A 19,066-nucleotide genomic window follows, 5' to 3' on the forward strand; every position below is an offset into this window, starting at 1 on the left:
CACTAGTCAGTTCTGATTTAGTCTGACTTGCAGAGTTGCAGACTTAGCAAACTTGCACAGTTGTGGACTTGCTGGACTTAGGCCGACTTACAGAACTTGCAGAACTTGATTAGAGTCGACTTGCGGAACTTGACTTCAGTAGTGCGAGACCCGGAGTATATCGACTTCTCTGCCCTGTGTAACTTGCAAAGTATTGTGTGACTTAAGCTTAATGAATTAAGCTTAAGCTTAGTAAGCTTAATAGCTTAAGCTTATTAGGGAGAGAGTAGCGACTGAAAACGGCGCAGATCGTGGAGGTCAAGAGGAGGTGTTTGATGACGTCGCGCGAATTTCGGACAGCCTCAGATACCTTGTGGAGAATTTTTGTGGAGCTTCTTTAATTTCCTAAGTCTTTTAAGCTTGAAGACTAAGCTTTTTTGAAGAAATAGATATGGCTTCTTACTGTTTTATCCACGACTTGTTCATGGAGATGAGGGAGTGGTCCTCCACCTGCAGAGATTGGTCCTTCGCGATCTGACAGTGGAAACAGGGGTTCTTGATCGCCAGAAGTCTGCCTGTATCGACGGTTCGCGATGAGATTGACTGTAGAGGCCGTTTGTTCCTAGAGCTCCGCCTTCGCCCAAGATTGGTAGCGATTGGAAGCTCTTGATCTCTGCTCCGCTCTGATACCACTGGTGCGCAAATCGGACGCAGATAGCTCACGTGGTGAATCCAGGAAGGTCCCCAAGAACAAAGTACTCTACTTTTTAGCACAAAAACCCATGTAAAAGCAAGCACGACAAGAGGCAAGAGACAAATTGGGTTCAATCTCCCCCATGCCTTGTGTGAGCGCTTCACAAAGCATGTATTTAATGTATATTTCCAATCTTCATGCTCAATAATAGCCCAATTACAAAAATATGACAAGCTTTTAGCTTTTGAGTTTGCTTTCTACCAAAAATAGGAAAATAAAGCTAATGGACGGTGCCCATAAAGTCTGGCACGCCCAATCTCAATGTCCAAATAGAAATAACATATCCAGGCGCATAAGCGCATACAAAATAATAATAAATAATCGATGTCTCTATAGACATAACAAAATATAGGCGTGGCGCCTATCAAAATATAGTCCAAAGTCGAAAACCCGCTAGACTCCAATGCTTTCCTCCGCCACTACTGCTATCTCTACACATCAACTGAAGCATTCACAATCGTTAGTAAAATAACACAATTAAACCGACAAAAGTGAATACCTAGCAGTCTTCAGCTACATAAGTAAATCAACTGGTTAGAAATAAATCCTAACCTTAATTTATTACGAGTGCGCACTCTAAACTCATAAACGTTTATTAATTTAATATGCATTTTGCGGAATCACCCGCTATGGAATCACCCATGTACACACTAAATTAATGAAACGCTCGAAAAGGACAGGCGTCCCCATCAACTTCTCGCACAAAGAATCCTCTTTGCGTATGAGCCCCGGTCATCTAAGTTTACGGAATCCACCGTAACACCTCACGGAATCCACCGTGGAATATGCCTCCTGGCATCAAGCCCTAAAGGGCATATTTGCACAATACACAGCGCTCTTTGCGCACACCAAATCTCACTGCAATCTGGGATTTTTGCTTTGCCCTGCTTTCGGTGCCTCCACAGGCACTATCCAAGAGAAAGAGTTGAAGGATGGGAGAGCTTCTTACCCGTGGCTTGCTTGCTCAAACCTTGCTTCTTCACCTTTGCTTCAACCTTCCAAATCAGCCTCTCTCAATGGCGCGGCTCTGATACCATGTCAAGAATCGCGTGGTGGAGGGGGTTGCTCAAGATGCTGCGCCGAACACACACAGAATGCACAAGGAGAAGCTCACTCAAGAGACAAGAAGAGAGATGGAGGCCAAAACGTTTTCTTGCTGATTTCTTCTTCTTCTTCCACACACTTTACAATGTACACAAAGTATAGATAAGATACAACATAAAAGTAAAGTGGCCTACTAAGTCAAACAATGCATAACCGACTACACTAGTCGACTGACGCTATAACTATGCCAGCTGTAAATAGGTATAACGACCTGAATATAATAAGTAATGAGTCAGTGGCCATGTGAGATTCATAATGACCACCGACGTGCTAAGTGTAGATGTGTGGACCCATATAACCAGGCGGTCCATCATCAATGTCCGCATGTGTTGAGCTTGTCATCTCAACAATGGTTGTGGTACAAAACATCTAAAGTTTCTTATCTTTGCTATCTAAGCTTTTGTTACTACTGTAGCAATCCCTTGCATTGCTAAATTCACTCTCGCAACATCATTTTCAGCCACAAGAAAGTCATCTTCTTCCTCCTCATCCATCATCCCATCTTCATTCTCATAGTGTGCTCGAGATAACATGTCTACCACTGGGTTATCTCTTCCTGCAATATGCTGAAATTCAGGGTTCAAAGATTTGATGTATGCAATCCACCAGAGCATAGCAATGTCTAGGGTAGCACAACTAGTAATCATACCCAATACCAGCAAACAATTGGTCTCAATGACTACATGAGCACCCATAAAATACTCCTTATCACATTTAATAGCTATCACAATTCCTCATAATTCTCTTTTTACATGTGGATACCTTCTTTGTCGTTCAATCAATACTTTAGTACCAAATCGAATTGCATATCTTTGCCCTTCCTCATCGTCTTGTCCAATTGCCCATCCAATCCTGATTGGGCTTGTATCAACAGTAATAATGATATACTTTTCATATGAATATTCCACCTTTCTCAATGTAGGAGCAGATATTAAGAGCTACTTCAATCTCTTCATTGCTTTCTGATTCTTCCTTTCCTAATGAAATCTCTGACCTCTCCTTAAGAGTTGATATAGAGCATCAGCTACATGGGCAAAGTGAGAAATCCATATCAAATAGAACAAACATGCACCTAAGAATATATGCACCTCTAATATATGTGTGCATACATCTTGAATTATATCTACTATACATATGCCCAAAAATCAAAACCTCTTCAACTCCAAAGACAGAATTTTGTCTAGAAAGAGTTAAATGCACCACTTCTAGATGCGCCAAAATCCTTTCACAATCCACAATATGGTCTGCAACAAACTGTCCATACCCATGAGCATTCATCTCTTCATACTTCTTATCTAGTGCACACCCTTTGATTGGAACATCATCCAAGAAGGGCATTGTCAATTGTGGTATAAAATCCCTAAGTACTCTATTCATAGCATTTGTCATGTATGCCACTGAGTTTGTTGAACCCTACAAGAGAGTACACATCCATACTAACCCCAAACGAGTCTTCATGGTTGTGAAAATTGATCATACCCCAGGTAAAGATCACCCAAAGAATAGATCGCTCTGCTTGCAAAAGCCTCTGCAAATTCATGAACTTCAGGACCTACACCCACATTTCTTATAGTCACTTTATTGATCTGTTGAATGTCTTGAATAAATCTTAAAGCCCCATTCCTTTTGGGCACAATAAACCAACAATTTGAGTACGGTGCTAAAGAGGGCTCTAAGATCTTCATGCAAATCTTTTCGTTTAGTAAATCCATTAGCTTTGGCAAGTAAGCTTTAGGCACTGGAATAGGATTCAAGTTCCATGGTATATGTGGCATAGTAAATATCACCACATAGAAAAAACAACATTTGGATCCACACAACCTACTTCAGTTAGCTAAAATGCAAATGTGTTTCCATGTGTAGCCAACATCCACATAAAACAATCTCTCTCAGTAGTCAAAAGAAACCCTTCTGCACCAACTTTCAATTCCTGTAATGTTTTAGATGTAAACTGATGACCTATATCTTTAGGATCCCATAAGCTTGGCTTCCTTGACATTTTTTCATACATACCCTTACTCTCTGCTGGAAGTGGCAAAGCAATTGGTTTCACCTTTTTGTCAATTGTCTTATACTTTGTCTCCACAAGTGTTTTAGTCCATTGTAATCCTTCCTGCTAAGCAAACAATGCTATAACATCATCCATGTCCAAAGAACATGCTGATAACACTCTGTTTTCAGCCTCATTTTCTACATGTATACTTGCTAAAATTTTAGCCATAGTGTCATTAATATTCAGCCCATAAAATATGCCTGAAATGCCTTCATCTTTGGCTAACGGCCCCAATGCTCTTAGTTCCTTAGTAGCCCGTTTCATAAATATGCATTCAGTCTTGCACATAGCTTCCATAGGCTTAAACCAACATGAACAATTTGTTGTAAACTGAGAATAACCATCCTGATTCCTAGGATGATTAACACAAACTGTAAGAAATTGAACTCCTTAACTCCTATCCTTGCTTCTGACTCTTGCATAAGCAGAACCATCATCAAGCACTTTTGTTTCCATACTCACTCCTGTAATATAGGGCTGTCCCAAAATCACTGCATATGAGGAACTATATTGCACAAAGAAGTGTTGCTCTTCTTGTACATCACCAATATTCACTTTTATATTAGGAAATGTAGCATAGAGCTCCCCTGAGGAATTATTTGCAGCCCTCATACACCAACTATGATGAGTATCCACAGGCCATGCATCATTTTCATACAATCCACGCTCAATAACATTAATCTCAAACCCATGGTCAAGAAAAGTAACACAAGGAGTTTCATGCTTCCCTATTTTCACTACCATTTCATTGGTAGCCCTGGCCCAATGATTTCTTGTGTAATGACTTTGATAAATAAATCCTAGAGTCTCTTTCCCATATTGTTACATCTGCCTTACTCCACCATACATATTGCTACAAGATAATGCATTTTCAGCCACTCACTTTTCCACATGCTGTCCACTGATTAGTAGCATGCTGTATAGATAAACTAGTACTTACATCATGCTCATTTTCAGCTTGAATACCCAACAAACTAGTTTTCTCTTCAAATTTCAGCAATGCACTCATGGTATCACCAAGAAATTGATGCTTCCTCTTAATTATATCAATGATTTCATCATGAAATTCCCACTTGGCGATGCCAAGCACCTCTCCCAAGGTGAATTCCACTTGACTATTTAAGATCCATTCTTCAAGAACCTTCTTAAGATCTGTGGCTGTCTCAATATCAGGATATTGCAACTTATATCCTGGCTGCTTGCTCTTCTTTTTTCCCTCTTGTTTGTTATCTTATTTTTGCTCCTAACTGCCCTCTTCCATAGAGGTGGCTGATTTGTAGCTTTAGACAGATCCATACTTCTTCTTGTCACTCTTTTAGATGTCCCTATATTATCTTTATCTCTCTTTCTCTTTCACAAGCACATTCATGTTTTGCACCTTTGCTAAATATGCAAATACTAAATATGCATCTACCAGTGATTCCCAACCAATTATGTCACGAATATCTTGCCCTACATGAGACATTTCACTATAACTAAATTTTCTCTTTTCAGCTGCATGCAAAGTATGTGTCCATATTGCAGACCAACCATCACTTGGCCAGGTATTCTATCCAACTATAGACCAAAAGTAGAAGCATGTACATCCGCATAAGCATTTCGGACAGCCAAGCCTTCTAACAACTTATCCATACCTCCCTTTTCGAAATTCAAAGCAAGAGGCAACCACATTTCTTGTGCATGGATCTTGCCATCTTTCCAAAAGATGAGTTGTTGTGTCAAAGCCTCCTGAGAATAAGCAACACAATCCTTTTTCTCATGCTGCAAACTATCACACCACATACATCTTTTTCTTGGTTTAGGGGTTGTTACCCATCCCCTTTCCTCTTGTCCTTTTTCATCCAATTTTGTGACCTTCAATTCAAGATCTCACCTTTAACCAATTCATCTAATACATCTTCTCTAATACTGGGAACAGTAGGTACAACCATAGGTTTAGCCACAGAAGTGGGTGGCTTACTGGATACATCAACTATTTTTCCAGTAACACTGGGCAAGCTAGAGACATGCAATCTTTCTCTTCTTCTATGATTTTTCACAAGTGTAGTAACAACTTCCTTGGCATGCCTCCACTCTGTTTTAAGACCTGTCTCTGTAGTCTAAACCTCAAGTGAATCATGAAGCTTCTCTTGAAGCTCAGGATGTGCTGCTTGTAGAAATAGTTCAATTTTCTGACTTGTAAGAGCTTGCTGTTCTCCAAGATCTAACTACTCAAATCGACTTTCAAATTCTCTTAATAATTATATAGCCACAAGACTCTTATTGGATTGTAAAACCCACTCGTGAAAAGTCTTGCATGTAATCAAACTGGTGTCTTCAATGTAAAACTCTTCCCTGAGTATCTTCTTGAAAGCTATCCAGTCATACCTATTCACTCCTTAATCACTCCTTCCTCTCCTAGTTCAGAGTGTTGTTTGGTACATGTTAACTGCGATTGCAACATGCACCATTTTAGCAAACCTTCTTTTTTTTAAATGAAATCTCCCCAACATTGAAAAAGCCACTTGTTTTTTGCATATCACCCTATTCTGGAAGTTTTCATAGCTTTTTAGGATAATTTACAAATAAATAATATAAAAAACAGGCTAAAATTATCCAAAAATCTAGTTATTTTGAACCATCCATGACATGGACATCAACATTAATGACTATGATGACATTGACTCTCTAGATCAATAAGAAAGTCGGATGACGATACACTCTAGAGTTTTTCACACTATGTCCACGTAGTGATATGACAACATGACTATCCACATCAAAGAAATGTGGAAGACATGTTACCCTGACACCATTGTTGACACTTCAAGAAAAAAACTACTAGTAAGAACTTGAAAGGTGACACTAAGTAAAGTGTTGAACTTAATGCTTTGGAAAGTAGGTGCTAAAAAGATACCTACTAAGGTTAAGATTTCCATAATCAAGAAAATCAATGATTAATCACTCCTTTTAATTGTACACATAGTGAGATAGTCACTAGCAATAAACTAATGCATAACTAATCCTCATTAGAAGCTCACTAATAATTCAATTTCATTGAGTCCATATCAGAGACAACAAATTGTCCCCTCCTCTTAATCAAAGTATCATGTATACTAGTGTTTATATGCATTGAGCAACTCAAATGTTGGCTAACAATTAGTTATTAGTTAGTCATATGTTACCTTCACATGGTTTGTTGCACCATTGAAATAAAATTTTGAAGGAGTAAGGAGGATAAATTCCCAAATTATATAAGCAAAAGCAAGAAGCAGTTTTGTACTAGATGGACAGAAAATGAACAAAATAGAGCCATGTTTAGCATAGGATTGAGTAACTAACTTGAGTCCACCCATTTATATAATATAGGGGACCATTTCCAATGAGTTTCCAACATTTAGTGCAAGGAAAAACAAGTTCATGAGTGCATCTAAATATGACTATTTAACTAGGAGTGGAGGAGAGGGCATGTGTGTGTGTGCATGCATGTATATGTGTGTATATGTGTGTACTTGGGGTAGATGGCTCTTAGACATCTTCACATGGTCCATTCCAACTTTAATAATTTTGTAATTTTTTTTATAAGCTAAATCTACCTAGACCAATTCTTGAATTTCCTATATTCTTCTATATAGAGAGTTTTGAGAGAATGTAGGCAATTCTCCATATGTACATATAACTCCCTACTATTAGAAGTGGGGTGTGACATTCTTACATTTTGTTACGTAGCAAAATTTGGAGAGAACATAGGAATTCACTACAATGATCTATAAATCCCTACTATTAGAAGTGGGGAATCACATTATCCTATTCTATTATATAGGACATTTTGAAAGAATGTAGGAAATTCTCTATTTTGATGTGTAATTCCCTACTAGTAGATGTGGGGAATTTTATTCCCTAATTATATGTTACAGGAAATGCGTGGATACATATATAGGAAATATCAGTGAATTTCTAACATTTCGTAAAATTTCCTATATAGGGAATGATTAAAAGTTTCTTGTGAGAGGGAGAGAGAGGGGCGAGAGAGAATCAAACATGGAGAGGGAGGGAGGGGAAGAGAGAAATAGAGAGATGGAGGGAGGGAGAGAGAAGGAAGGAGGGTGAGGGAGAGGAACAATGAGGAAGAGAGGGAGGGAGGGAGAAACAAAGAGAGAGAAAGGGATGGAGAGAGAGAGAGAGAGAGAGAGAGCGAGAGGTTGGGAGAAATGGAGAGGAAAGAGAGAAAAAATTAGACAAGGGGAGAGAGAAGGAAGGGAAAGAGAGGGAGAAGAGTGAAGAGGAGAGAGAGAGGGGGGGAGAGAAAAATAATGAGATAGAGGGAAAAAGAAAAATAATGAGAGAGTGTTTGTGTCTCTCATGGGCAACCATCTATTGTGCATTTCTATTGGATGCATGGTGTGCAACTTTAGAAGCCACATGATGGTTCTATCAAGCAACCATCATCATCCTCATTAGCATATAATTAACAAGCATCATCATCATCATCAGACACATTAATAAGAGTATCATTAGATCTATGTAAGTCCCGCTCTTGATTGATCACAAGGTGGCCCTCATTTTGTGCTATCTCCTCATCACCATCACCAAGCTCAAAATCCCACCTCTTCTTCGAGAACCATGTTGCTTATACTTAGGCTAAGCATAGGCATAGCTCTATGCATAGGGTAGACATAGATGTGTGCTAGGTATAGGCCCTGAGCTATACATAGGCCTTACACTTAGACCATATTAAGTCTATGGCTACACCTACATTGTCTTCAATATCTAGTCTAGTCTTTGTCTACTCTAGTTGACACTTATGTCTATTGCACACTTGCATCTAGCCCAAAATTGGAGAAGTAGTATCCACAAATGAGTGTGTCGCAAAGGGAAGTACACTTTGTGGTTCACTCATCTCATGATATGAATCATAGTTCTCCTCTGGTTATGTGATTTTTCCACTCGGGCATGGTCTTAGCATGAATGCACTAGTTCTCCCAGCCTCTCTCATCCTTGAGGGAAAACCCACACCTATGCTTCTAGCTTGGAAAACCTCATCACACTCACAATCATAACAAATGGACTATTAAAATACATGTAGTTAACAAAGTAGTAGAAAACAAATAGAATGACAATTAGAAAAAATAAAACAAATAGATGGAAGAATAGTAGAACATACAATGCATTTAAGCACATGTGTAACTACACTTTTATTTTGTGGAGCAATGAACCTAAGGCCATCAATATAGGTGTGTTTAACTATGGAAAATGCACACTTGAGCTAAGAGGCATGTGCTCACAACCTATTCTATGGCATCAAATATATTAAAACTAGCAAATAAGAGAAATCTTATCCTAAACATCAAAATAATGATAAGTAGCCATACCATTCATTTTTATAAAACTAGCTTCCCTCTACATCATCGCAACTTCAAGATCAAGAATTTTAAATCTGTGTGTGTGTGTGTGTGTGTGTGCGTGTGCGTGTGCGTGTGCGTGTGCGTGCATGCGTGTGTGTGTGTGTGTGTGTGTGTGTGTGTGTGTGTGTGTGTGTGTGTGTGTGTGTGTGTGTGTGTGTGTGTGTGTGTGTGTGTGTGTCCTACATGTCTAGGCAAGTTCTTCGCACTAGCATCATAAACCCTTACAATGCTTTGCACTCCAATACTACAACGGTTTGAAAACATAGATGCAATTGCTAGATCTACACAAGCATGTCTAACATTTCATGTAAAACACATTTAAGCGCAATACCACATCAGGCATTCTTAACCCATATTTACATGCGTATATTAACATGAAAAAATGGAGACTTTAACACATTGATACACATGCTTATAAACATGATACAATTAAGACTTATAGTAGATCTAAGTTTTGCATTTCTTTCCTTAAAAGAGAAATAACACAAACACATTGTGAACTTACAACACATAAACTAGCAACACACACACACACACACACACACACACACACACATATAGGCACACATACATACATACATACATATTAATGAGAGGTTTAAGGTGCACTCCACGTGAAAATGTGAGAAAGAAAAGGTCGAGAGTGAAAGTACAAAGAGTTTATGTGTGTGTGCGTACACGCACATTGATTTATGTTCATATAATATGAATATATCCAATGTGATATATTATTAATATAGTAAGATAATATAATGTCAATAAAATTAAGAGAACATGCTATACATAATGTGATCTATTTATATCATGGAATGATAAGACACCAATGTGACCTATTATTTATATAATCAATATAACATTGCATTATATCATGTTATAGTAGAATGTGTTACAATTAATATAACGTAATTAATATAACCTATTAATAACATAACATGCAAGATGATTGAGATTAGTACATTAGGAAAGTGTAGTCGATGTAATATATCAATAGCATGAGCTATAATTAACATTGATAAGCTAGTATGACTAACACATCATTAATACATATTAATATTAACTTTTAATCTATACTAGTATAAATAGGATATCTATGTTAATAACTTAATTTTTGAAATGGGATGGTTTGTGTTTGCTTTTGTAATGGCACGGTTTGAAAATTTAGCTATGCTTGCCTCATTTTCCCTAGTTTATTGGAATATGGACAAAACTTCAATGTATTTGTCGTCTCTATGGCAAGGCAGTTTTGATGGGTGTAAACTTTAAGGTCAAACTCTCTTACATGTACACACATGTTCACACATTTACACACACGCATGGAGTTGGGGGACAATCCAAAAGCCTTCGAAAGCAATAGGTCGTTATTATTTATAGTGTTGCAGGCCGTTGCCATTCGAATAAATGAAATGCCTAGGCACTCAGCCTAAATTTGTCCTTGCAGTTTCGTAAGGTCAGCGATAAACTTGTATTTTAGGTCAATGACGAGAGGGCTATAATTATTTGCTCTTGGCACACAATGTTGCCGAACATATATATTCTCGGGAGCGAGAGCGAGAGGGGAAGGGGGGCGGGGGCTGATGATGATATGATGCCGAGATCGACTCGACATCTTAATATGCGAGACGACTGAAATGTGCAGCCAGCGGAATAGCATGAACGACGGATCTGGGTGGACTACGAAGCTATTACTCAGACCAAGTGATGTGGAGCCCGCCGTAGGAGGGGTCACCAGGGTAGATGCCCAGAGCTCTCCACACGGCGGGGGAAGCGTCGACGACGTCGTTGTCGCAGGGGGGCTCGTAGTTGTGATCGGCGTCGCAGCCATGGGCGGAGTCGCACTCGTCCACCACGACGGCCTGGGTGGAGCGGCCGTTGCCGTGGATAGTGATGCTGCTGCCGCAGCGGCTGCCGCCGTCGTACCAGCCCGTGGACAGAGCTACCAGGGGGTCGTCGTCGCTGTGGTAGCGGTTGTCGCACTCCGACGGCCCGCCGCCGCAGTCCCCCTTCCCGAAGCAGTTGAGCGTCAGCGTCGCCGACGTCCGACTCCGCACCGGCGGCGAGCACTCGTACTGCGGGTAGCTCTCCCCGGCCTCGCAGCAGTCCGAGTAGCCGTGCCTGTTGCACCCGTGGCTCGTCCCCGGTAAATACCCCGACGGCTCGCATTTCGGCGCCTTCGCACTAGATCTCTCCAGCAGCTCCAATGTCTGCACGCCGGCAACAACAACATCATCATCCTCCCCCTGTATTCCTCCCTCCGCCATTACTATCAGCCCTACAAGCACTACTGCGGTCCAGTACCACAGTACCCCCGCGCGTACAACCCTCCTCCGTGCGCAGCAGTATGCCGCCATAGCTGCTATGCAGTTCTATTATAAGCCACAACGCGAGGGTTATATGTATCTAGATAGATCTCTTCTTCTGTAGTAACTGTTCGATCTTCCTCAGGTAGCTAGGGCTCGTCCCCTCTTGCCTTCATTTATCGAAGACTGAATCTCACTCATCCTGATATTCGCCTTCCCGCAGCTCTTGGGAAACCACGCTCGTACGCTTCGACGAAGCTCGGTGCGACGGTCTCAACAGAGTAATGATAGCACATGCCACGCACTAGCGACAAATACATGCACGTGAAAAACTCTCTGCAGGAAAGTATCGATAATCGAACTCTATGCCGATGTTGCTTTGTTTTCGAGGATCGTGTCAGTAATTTCTAAGTCGGTGTCAGCGATGCTATCGATGTATTGTGTCGCATGGGTGTTAGGCACGAGTACCCATTGGTCAAGTGTAATGGGTGCTGCCCAAGTAGCATGTCACATGCCAAGTTATGTGACTGTTTCTTCCATAACATACGGGGCTGCCTGTCATGTACTCTTGCCTCAACTTGCGCACATCACAAATGGTGGACACGGTGGGCAATTCTTGAGCATTCTTGCTTTTCCTCTACCTTTTCTTCGTCTACATTGTTCTTTCATTCTTGTTGTCCTCTCGCCTCAACATCTTGCAACCACCTATCTATCTCTATGAGACTTTTCCTACTTCCTTTGGCCCAGGTTCATAAACACTACGAAACACCCAATCGTACCATTTTGACCTACAAAGAACTAGCCAAGGACATAGACATTCTATAGATTTATCTATTAGATTAAATCTTTCTTTTTCCGTATACACACCCCATCAACGTGCTATACCCGTCTAAGGTACAATTTGTGCCACCGTACTATCTAGTATATAAAAGTAGCTTCCTTTAAGTAGTGTGTGCAAAGGGTTTGATGCAATCCTTGAACAACCAACCAAAATAGTTGAAAAAACAATAATTATCCATTATTATCTCACTCTCATCACACTTTCTAAGAATGTCCTTATGTAGAATAAGGCTTTTTAATCCACAAAATTAGAGCATCTGCGATTGCACTCTCTTTCCCAGTTGAAGGGGGATTTAATGCACATAGTCTTTGTTGCACCTTGAGATTCATTTTGGTTCATGGATAGATTTAATGACTTTGGCCCCTTTCAAGTAAGCTTTGTTGCACCTTGAGCTCCATTCTGGTCCATGGACGCATTTAATGACTTTGGCCCTTATCCAGCTAGTCATCAAAGTAGCCTCTCATTTGTTCACCCCACAAGACATGTGAGTCATCTTGCTCGATGATCCTTATTTATCGCAACTTGCAAGGTGCTAATGACTCATTGGTTTGGGTTGACCAATTATACCATGCTTTCCTCTTTTGGCCATTGTATGCAGAATTGAGGTACTAATTTCTCATTCATCACAATCAAATTAAAAAACTAGTCATTCCACAACCAATTTATAGTCCTAAAGATTTATAAACACATCCTCAATTTTTGTATGAGGGACCCTTTCTTTTCATTATTGGAAGACATAGGAATTATCTTGCCTTTCCTAGTTCAAGAGCAAACAACAAATGATAATACTATTTACTTAAAGATATTCTTGCTTGAAAGTCTATTGACAATGCTACATGCAATAACTCTCTTTTGTCTTAGCTTGATAGGCCAATAGTAATAAAAGCTTTTTATAAAAGCCCAGTTTATGTTGCTTTATTTGGGTTTAAACATACTTGGGAAGTTGAGGGTCGCCTCTATATTCTCAAGGATTTTTCTCTCCTTGATTAAAAGCTTCTTTTCAAGTTTCTAATTGTGCTTTGATGCCACTACAATCTTTATATTTTTCTTATAGGATGTGTTGTCTCTTCTTAGTAGTTAGGCAGTAGGAACTCCTTGGCAGTGGACCATTAGAGGTTGCTCTTTGTAGCTACAATGTTAATATGCATTTGAGGTGATTTCAAAGGCATAGGGGCAATTTCAGAAGCATTGACTTGTAGAAGAAGGGGTTCTTCAAGGGCTTGAGTGTGATAATGCATGATTTACCTACATAATACAATATAATGATTATATAAGATTTATATACAAGTTTATAATAGCTTGAGAGCTTACAAAGTAGTGTCATTAAGATTTGGAGAAGAGAGGAGAGGAGATGATGATTAATATGGAGAATATGAAGATTTAGATGGTGAAGATGGTTAGGCTCTCCCTCTAAGTCTCTCTCAATTTGCAAACATGGTACCAAGAAGGAGAATATGACCCTATGAAGCTTAAGGAGGAAGTGCTTATATAGTTATGGGAGGGATGAGGTCAAAGCGAATTATCTTATAAAAAAAGAATTATTTTCTCAATAGCAAGGTCTAATTTTGTGCCAAGCTCATCTATTTGAGCCTTTTTTTGGTCAACCACCTATGAGAGAAAGAGGAAATGCAACCTGCATAGATGATGACATCTTCCAAGAATGTAGGGAACCTGGCCTCATGACTATACAAATGTTGAGTTTAGAACATGGTAGAACCTTGTAGTTTTGAGAACTTTCTTCTTCCTCTTTGTCTTTTGTCTTGGACCTTTTGATCAGTGCCATGATTATTTCTTCCATACTGATTAGCGTTACTACACTCTTATCCTAATCTTTTGCATTTACAATATTGGGGGCCCTACTTTATCCTTAATATTCCTAGCATGATCATCTCTTCCACTCAAAACATTCTATCCCCTAGAGATACATATCCCCTCTTCTAGGTAAGGATAGTTGTTATGAAGATGACCAACCTCTCTATGTCTCCTCCATGGTTTTTCCATACATGAATCTTTAGATCTTGAAATTTCTTAGTGATAGCTTCAATCATGTCTATCACCAAAACTTCCTATCTTTGCCAATTTTGCACTAGAGCTACGTGATTACAAACAAGATCTTGTATTGTAGAAGAGTTATCAACTGGTTATTCAATGCTTAATCGTCCCAATCTAAGCATCTTCCCTATCTTCTTGCTAATAAGCTTCAATGCATGCTCATATGTATTTGGTTTTTTTACTTCCACTTTACGATACAGCAGAGGCTCTCATGTTGGTGATTAATAGATCCTTCTTGAACATTGTGGGTAACCTTTCTTCTACTAATGCCTTTATCCATTGATACTAAAGGTATGATTTTCGAAGTATAATTTTCTTCTAAGCATTCTCACATAACATCATCATCGTTAGCTACTACATTGATAGGTCCAAGATCTTCTGCAATACTCTTGATCTTTAATGTATAGTTATTGATGGACAATTTCTCTTTTTTAACTTGATTTTTGCTCGAACTTGAGTTGCAACTTTCTTGCTTTTGTGTTTTCCTCAAACAACCTTGCCAAAGTCTTCCAAGCAATAATGGGGTTTCAAATTCTTATAAATAGTCCATCATACTATATGTCATACTCACACATAGTCCACTTATCACTTTATGTCTATTCACAATTCCTCTTAGATTTTGTCCATTTTACAGAGTATTTCATTGAGGAAATTCGAGTTCCAATGACCTATCTCCTTTAGTGTAACTCCAAATGCCTTTGTCCTTGAAAAAATTTGTCATCATCAACTTCCATGTAGGATAATTGTGCTTATCAAGCTTCTCACCGACAATGTAGTTAAAATTTTTAGATATTTGATAAGTGGGAAGGGCAAGAAGTGAGTTTTTTGAGTGAGCCTTTTTTGGCACCCCTCTATTCTTATTCCATAAAGTTCACTTATTCCACCCTTAGATGTACCCACCTCCACTTCTGCTTCCACCACCACCTCTACTATTTATCTCTCTCTTCCTCCCCTCTCTCTCTACATGTAAGTAGCTCATTCTCTCCATCTCTCTTGCATTCTCTCCTCTCACACAGCACACACACACACACACACACATACACACACACACACACACTCTCTCTCTCTCTCTCTCTCTCTCTCTCTCTCTCTCTCTCTTTCTCTCTCTCTCGCCATTCCTTCTCTATCTCTTTCAAACAACCTTCTTTGTCTCTCATTCTCTCTCTGTCTCTCTACCTGTGAATTATTCTCTCTCTCTCTCTCTCTCTCTCTCAACCTAAAAATAATTTATGCTAGCACTCTGGATTGATAGAATATGTATTATATTGTATCATGAGAGAGAGAGAGAGAGAGAGAGAGATTATATAACTTGCTTTGAATTTTTCTTCCGTTGAGAAGGGGATCACTAGCAACCCATCAAGAAGAGGGTTGCTAGCAATCCCCTTGCGAGATGTTTTTTTCTTCCCACAAGTTTTCTCCATCTTTTCTTTGAGGGGACTTGTGAAAAAAAAATTTGCCAAATAAGGGGTTACTAGCAACCCATTTTGGCTAAAAACGTTTTCACAAGTCCTCTCAATTTCTTTTTCATTGAATAGGGGACTGTTGGCAACAAATTCTTATCTAATAAAAATGATGCCAGGAGGTATATTCCACGGTGGATTCCGTAAGGTTTTGTAGTGGATTCCGTAAAATTATATTTATTTGACGGGGCTCGTACACAAGGTGGATTCCTTGTGCGAAAGGATGCTTGTCCTTTTCGAGTATCACGTTAATTTAATGTGCAAGTGGGTGATTCCATAGCAGGTGATTCCACAAAATACATATTTAAATTAATGGACGTTTATGAGTTTAGAGTGTGCACTCGTATTAAATTAAGGTTAGGACAGAGTTCCAGTCTATTTATTTATTTTGTAGCTGAAGACTGCTAGGTATTCGCTTTTGTCGATTTAATTTTATTATTTCTAACAATTGTGAATGCTTCAGTTTGATGTGTAGAGCAGGTAGCGGTGGCACTGGAAAGCACTGGGCGATAGCATGTATTCAAGTTATTTAGAAGAAATTATCATTTTTGATGGGCGTGTGCCTTAGGCGTGGCACCAATATTTATTTTGACACATTTATTTATTAAAGCGCTTGACATATATTTATTATTTTGTATGCGCATGTATGCACGATTTAAATATTCATTATTGGTCATTGTATTTGGGCACAAGACAACTCTTAGGGTGCCTTACTTTTTATTTAGACAAAGGCAAACACAAAAAGCTAAAGCATGCTAATTGTAAATTTGGGCTATTTTTGAGCTTGGAGATAAATAAAATATAAAATGCATGCTTTGTGGAGCACTCACACAAGGCGTAGGGGGAGATTGTACCCAATTAGTCTTCTTGCTTCATGTCGTGCAAGTCTATTCTCTTGGATTTTGAGCAAAAAGTAGAGTTCTTTGTTCTTGGGGACCTTCCGACACTTGCTATGTCCACATGCGGTGTCGTACTGCTACGAATCCAAGGTGTGGAATCCACAAAAAAGTTGTGTGTGTGACATTTGTTACTTTGTACATACTTAGTTGTTGTGTTTGCGTTTTTGTTCTGCGTGGGCAGTATAGTGGAGGTGGGGAGAGCACATTTTCAAACAAGTCAGTGACGGTTCACTGTTCTTGATGTCCCAGGACATAAGAGCTACGTACCAAACATGATTAGCGATGCTTCACAAGCGAATGTTGGTGTTTTGGTAATATCTGCAAGAAAAGGTGAATTTGAGACTAGTTTTGAGTGAGGTGGACAGACTTGAGAACATGCTCAATTGGCAAAGACCTTAGGAGTAGCTAAGCTAATCGTGGTGGTCAATAAAATGGATGATCCATCTATGCAGTGGTCCAAAGACAGATTTGATGAGATAGAGAAAAAAAATGGGACCATTTTTGAAATCGTGCGGCTATAACGTTAAGAGGGATGTAGTGTTTCTCCCTATATCTAGTCTCCTGGGTTTCAACATGAAAGACAGGGTGCCAAAAACTACGTGCCCTTGGTGGGACGGACCCTGTTTTTTTGACACCTTGGATACAATTGAGATCCCACTTAGGGATCCAAAAGCTCCATTTAGGATGCCACTTATAGACAAATTCAAGGACATAGGAACAGTTGTGATAGGGAAAATAGAATCAGGGACAGTAAGGCGAGGTGACAATCTGTTTATCATGCCAAATAAGGTCCATGTGAAAGTTGTCACAATAATGAGAGAGGCTAATGAGGTCAGAGTTGCCAAATCAGGGGAGGACCTTCGGATCAGATTGTCTGGCATAAAAGAGACTGATGTATCACCTGGTTTTGTTCTGTCAAGTATAGCTCGGCCTATTCCCTCTTTAGTGGAGTTTGATGCCTAGCTGCAAATTTTAGAGCTATTGGATCACAAGGCAATTTTTACTACTGGCTACAAAGCTGTTCTTCATATACATGCAGTTGTGGAAGAGTGTAAAATTATTGAGCTTCTACACCAGATCGACCCCAAGACAAAGAAAGCTATTAAAAAGAAAGTGCTATTTGTTAAAAGTGGAGCGGTGGTAGTGGCTCGTATTCAAGTAAACGAGCTAATTTGTGTGGAACGCTTTGATGACTTTCCACAATTGGGACGCTTTACTCTTTGTGATGAAGGGAAAACTGTGGCAATGGTAAACCTCAGAGCAGTCTTCTGTCCAAGCTTGCTTTTTCTGAGTGCAGTATATCGAACCTGAAGAAAAAGCAAGGAAAAAGGGAGTGAGAGTGGCCGCTTTTGGAGAAACAAAGGATGGGAAAAAGAAAAGCTTATGGGGATTCAATAGAACTAGGGGCCACGATTAACCAAGCCGACAGATTATTCTCGCTTGCGGGGCTGGGGGGCTGATGGTGTAGGACTTATGGCTGTGACACTACTATCCATGCAACTTGCCTATATATGAGGCATGGCAGGCCCTGCACAGAGACCTTGCTACTCGATGAAACGTATGTTCCAAGGGACATCATTCTGTCTGTTCTACAAATCTTCTCAGAGACAAAAGATCTGGGGGCGACACGAAGAGCTCATTTCCTGGTAGTCGGCATCGGATTGGATTCAGTAGCATTAATCTACAACTACCTTATTCGACTGTATGCATCTTTTAGTATCTTACTTGAAGCAAATCAAGCCTTTGACAAGACTTCGAAACCCAGTGTCTACACATGGAACGCTATAATCTCTTGCCACCATCAGGAAGAAACCGAACGCCCTGTAGCATCAACCTGTGACATATAACCTTCCGTTTTGACTTACCTGGATAATATTTGGAATTTTGTACAAAACATCCCATCTGGCACAAGCTTGGACTCATCACCAACAGTAAACTCATGTACTTTTTCACCAACCTCAATCCATGATTTTCCAGCCTTCTTGTAAGAAGCAACATTTATCTTCAGTTCTTCTGTTCTCAAAGAATCTTTCCACATTTGGAGATCCTTATAGACAGTTGACATAAGCACATATGCTGAAGCATTCACTAAATCCAGTTGCAAAACTCCGTCAAAGCTTTGCCTTGCAAGCTCCACATTCCTATGAAATTTACAACCTGCAAGCAGAGACCTCAGACTTTCAGATGCTGCATTATGTTCTGTAAACCTAGTGTCAATGTAACTGGTAAGAGCGACAGCTATGAGT

At 39.7% G+C, this 19,066-nt stretch overlaps 1 protein-coding gene and 1 pseudogene across 1 annotated transcript; one reads left to right on the forward strand and one right to left on the reverse strand.

The window, feature by feature from the left end:
• Positions 1-10,631: 10,631 nt before the first annotated feature.
• LOC148024730 (putative ripening-related protein 1) lies at positions 10,632-11,824 on the reverse strand. Its single transcript, XM_087693762.1, has one exon. The coding sequence runs from the start codon at positions 11,617-11,619 to the stop codon at positions 10,954-10,956; it is 666 nt and encodes a 221-aa protein (XP_087549888.1). The 5' UTR covers positions 11,620-11,824; the 3' UTR covers positions 10,632-10,953.
• A 5,057-nt stretch (positions 11,825-16,881) lies between these two features.
• On the forward strand, positions 16,882-18,131 carry LOC148024731 (eukaryotic peptide chain release factor GTP-binding subunit-like; annotated as a pseudogene).
• The last annotated feature ends 935 nt before the right edge of the window (positions 18,132-19,066 follow it).

The sequence above is a fragment of the Lygodium microphyllum genome, chromosome 15 (assembly GCF_053477565.2).
Source record: "Lygodium microphyllum isolate KBCC chromosome 15, Lygodium_microphyllum_v1.1.10, whole genome shotgun sequence".
Lineage (NCBI taxonomy): Eukaryota > Viridiplantae > Streptophyta > Polypodiopsida > Schizaeales > Lygodiaceae > Lygodium > Lygodium microphyllum.

What these genes read in the sequence shown, in the direction of transcription:
- LOC148024730 (XM_087693762.1), bottom strand. Translation starts at nt 11,619, where the DNA reads ATGGCGGCATACTGCTGCGCACGGAGGAGGGTTGTACGCGCGGGGGTA.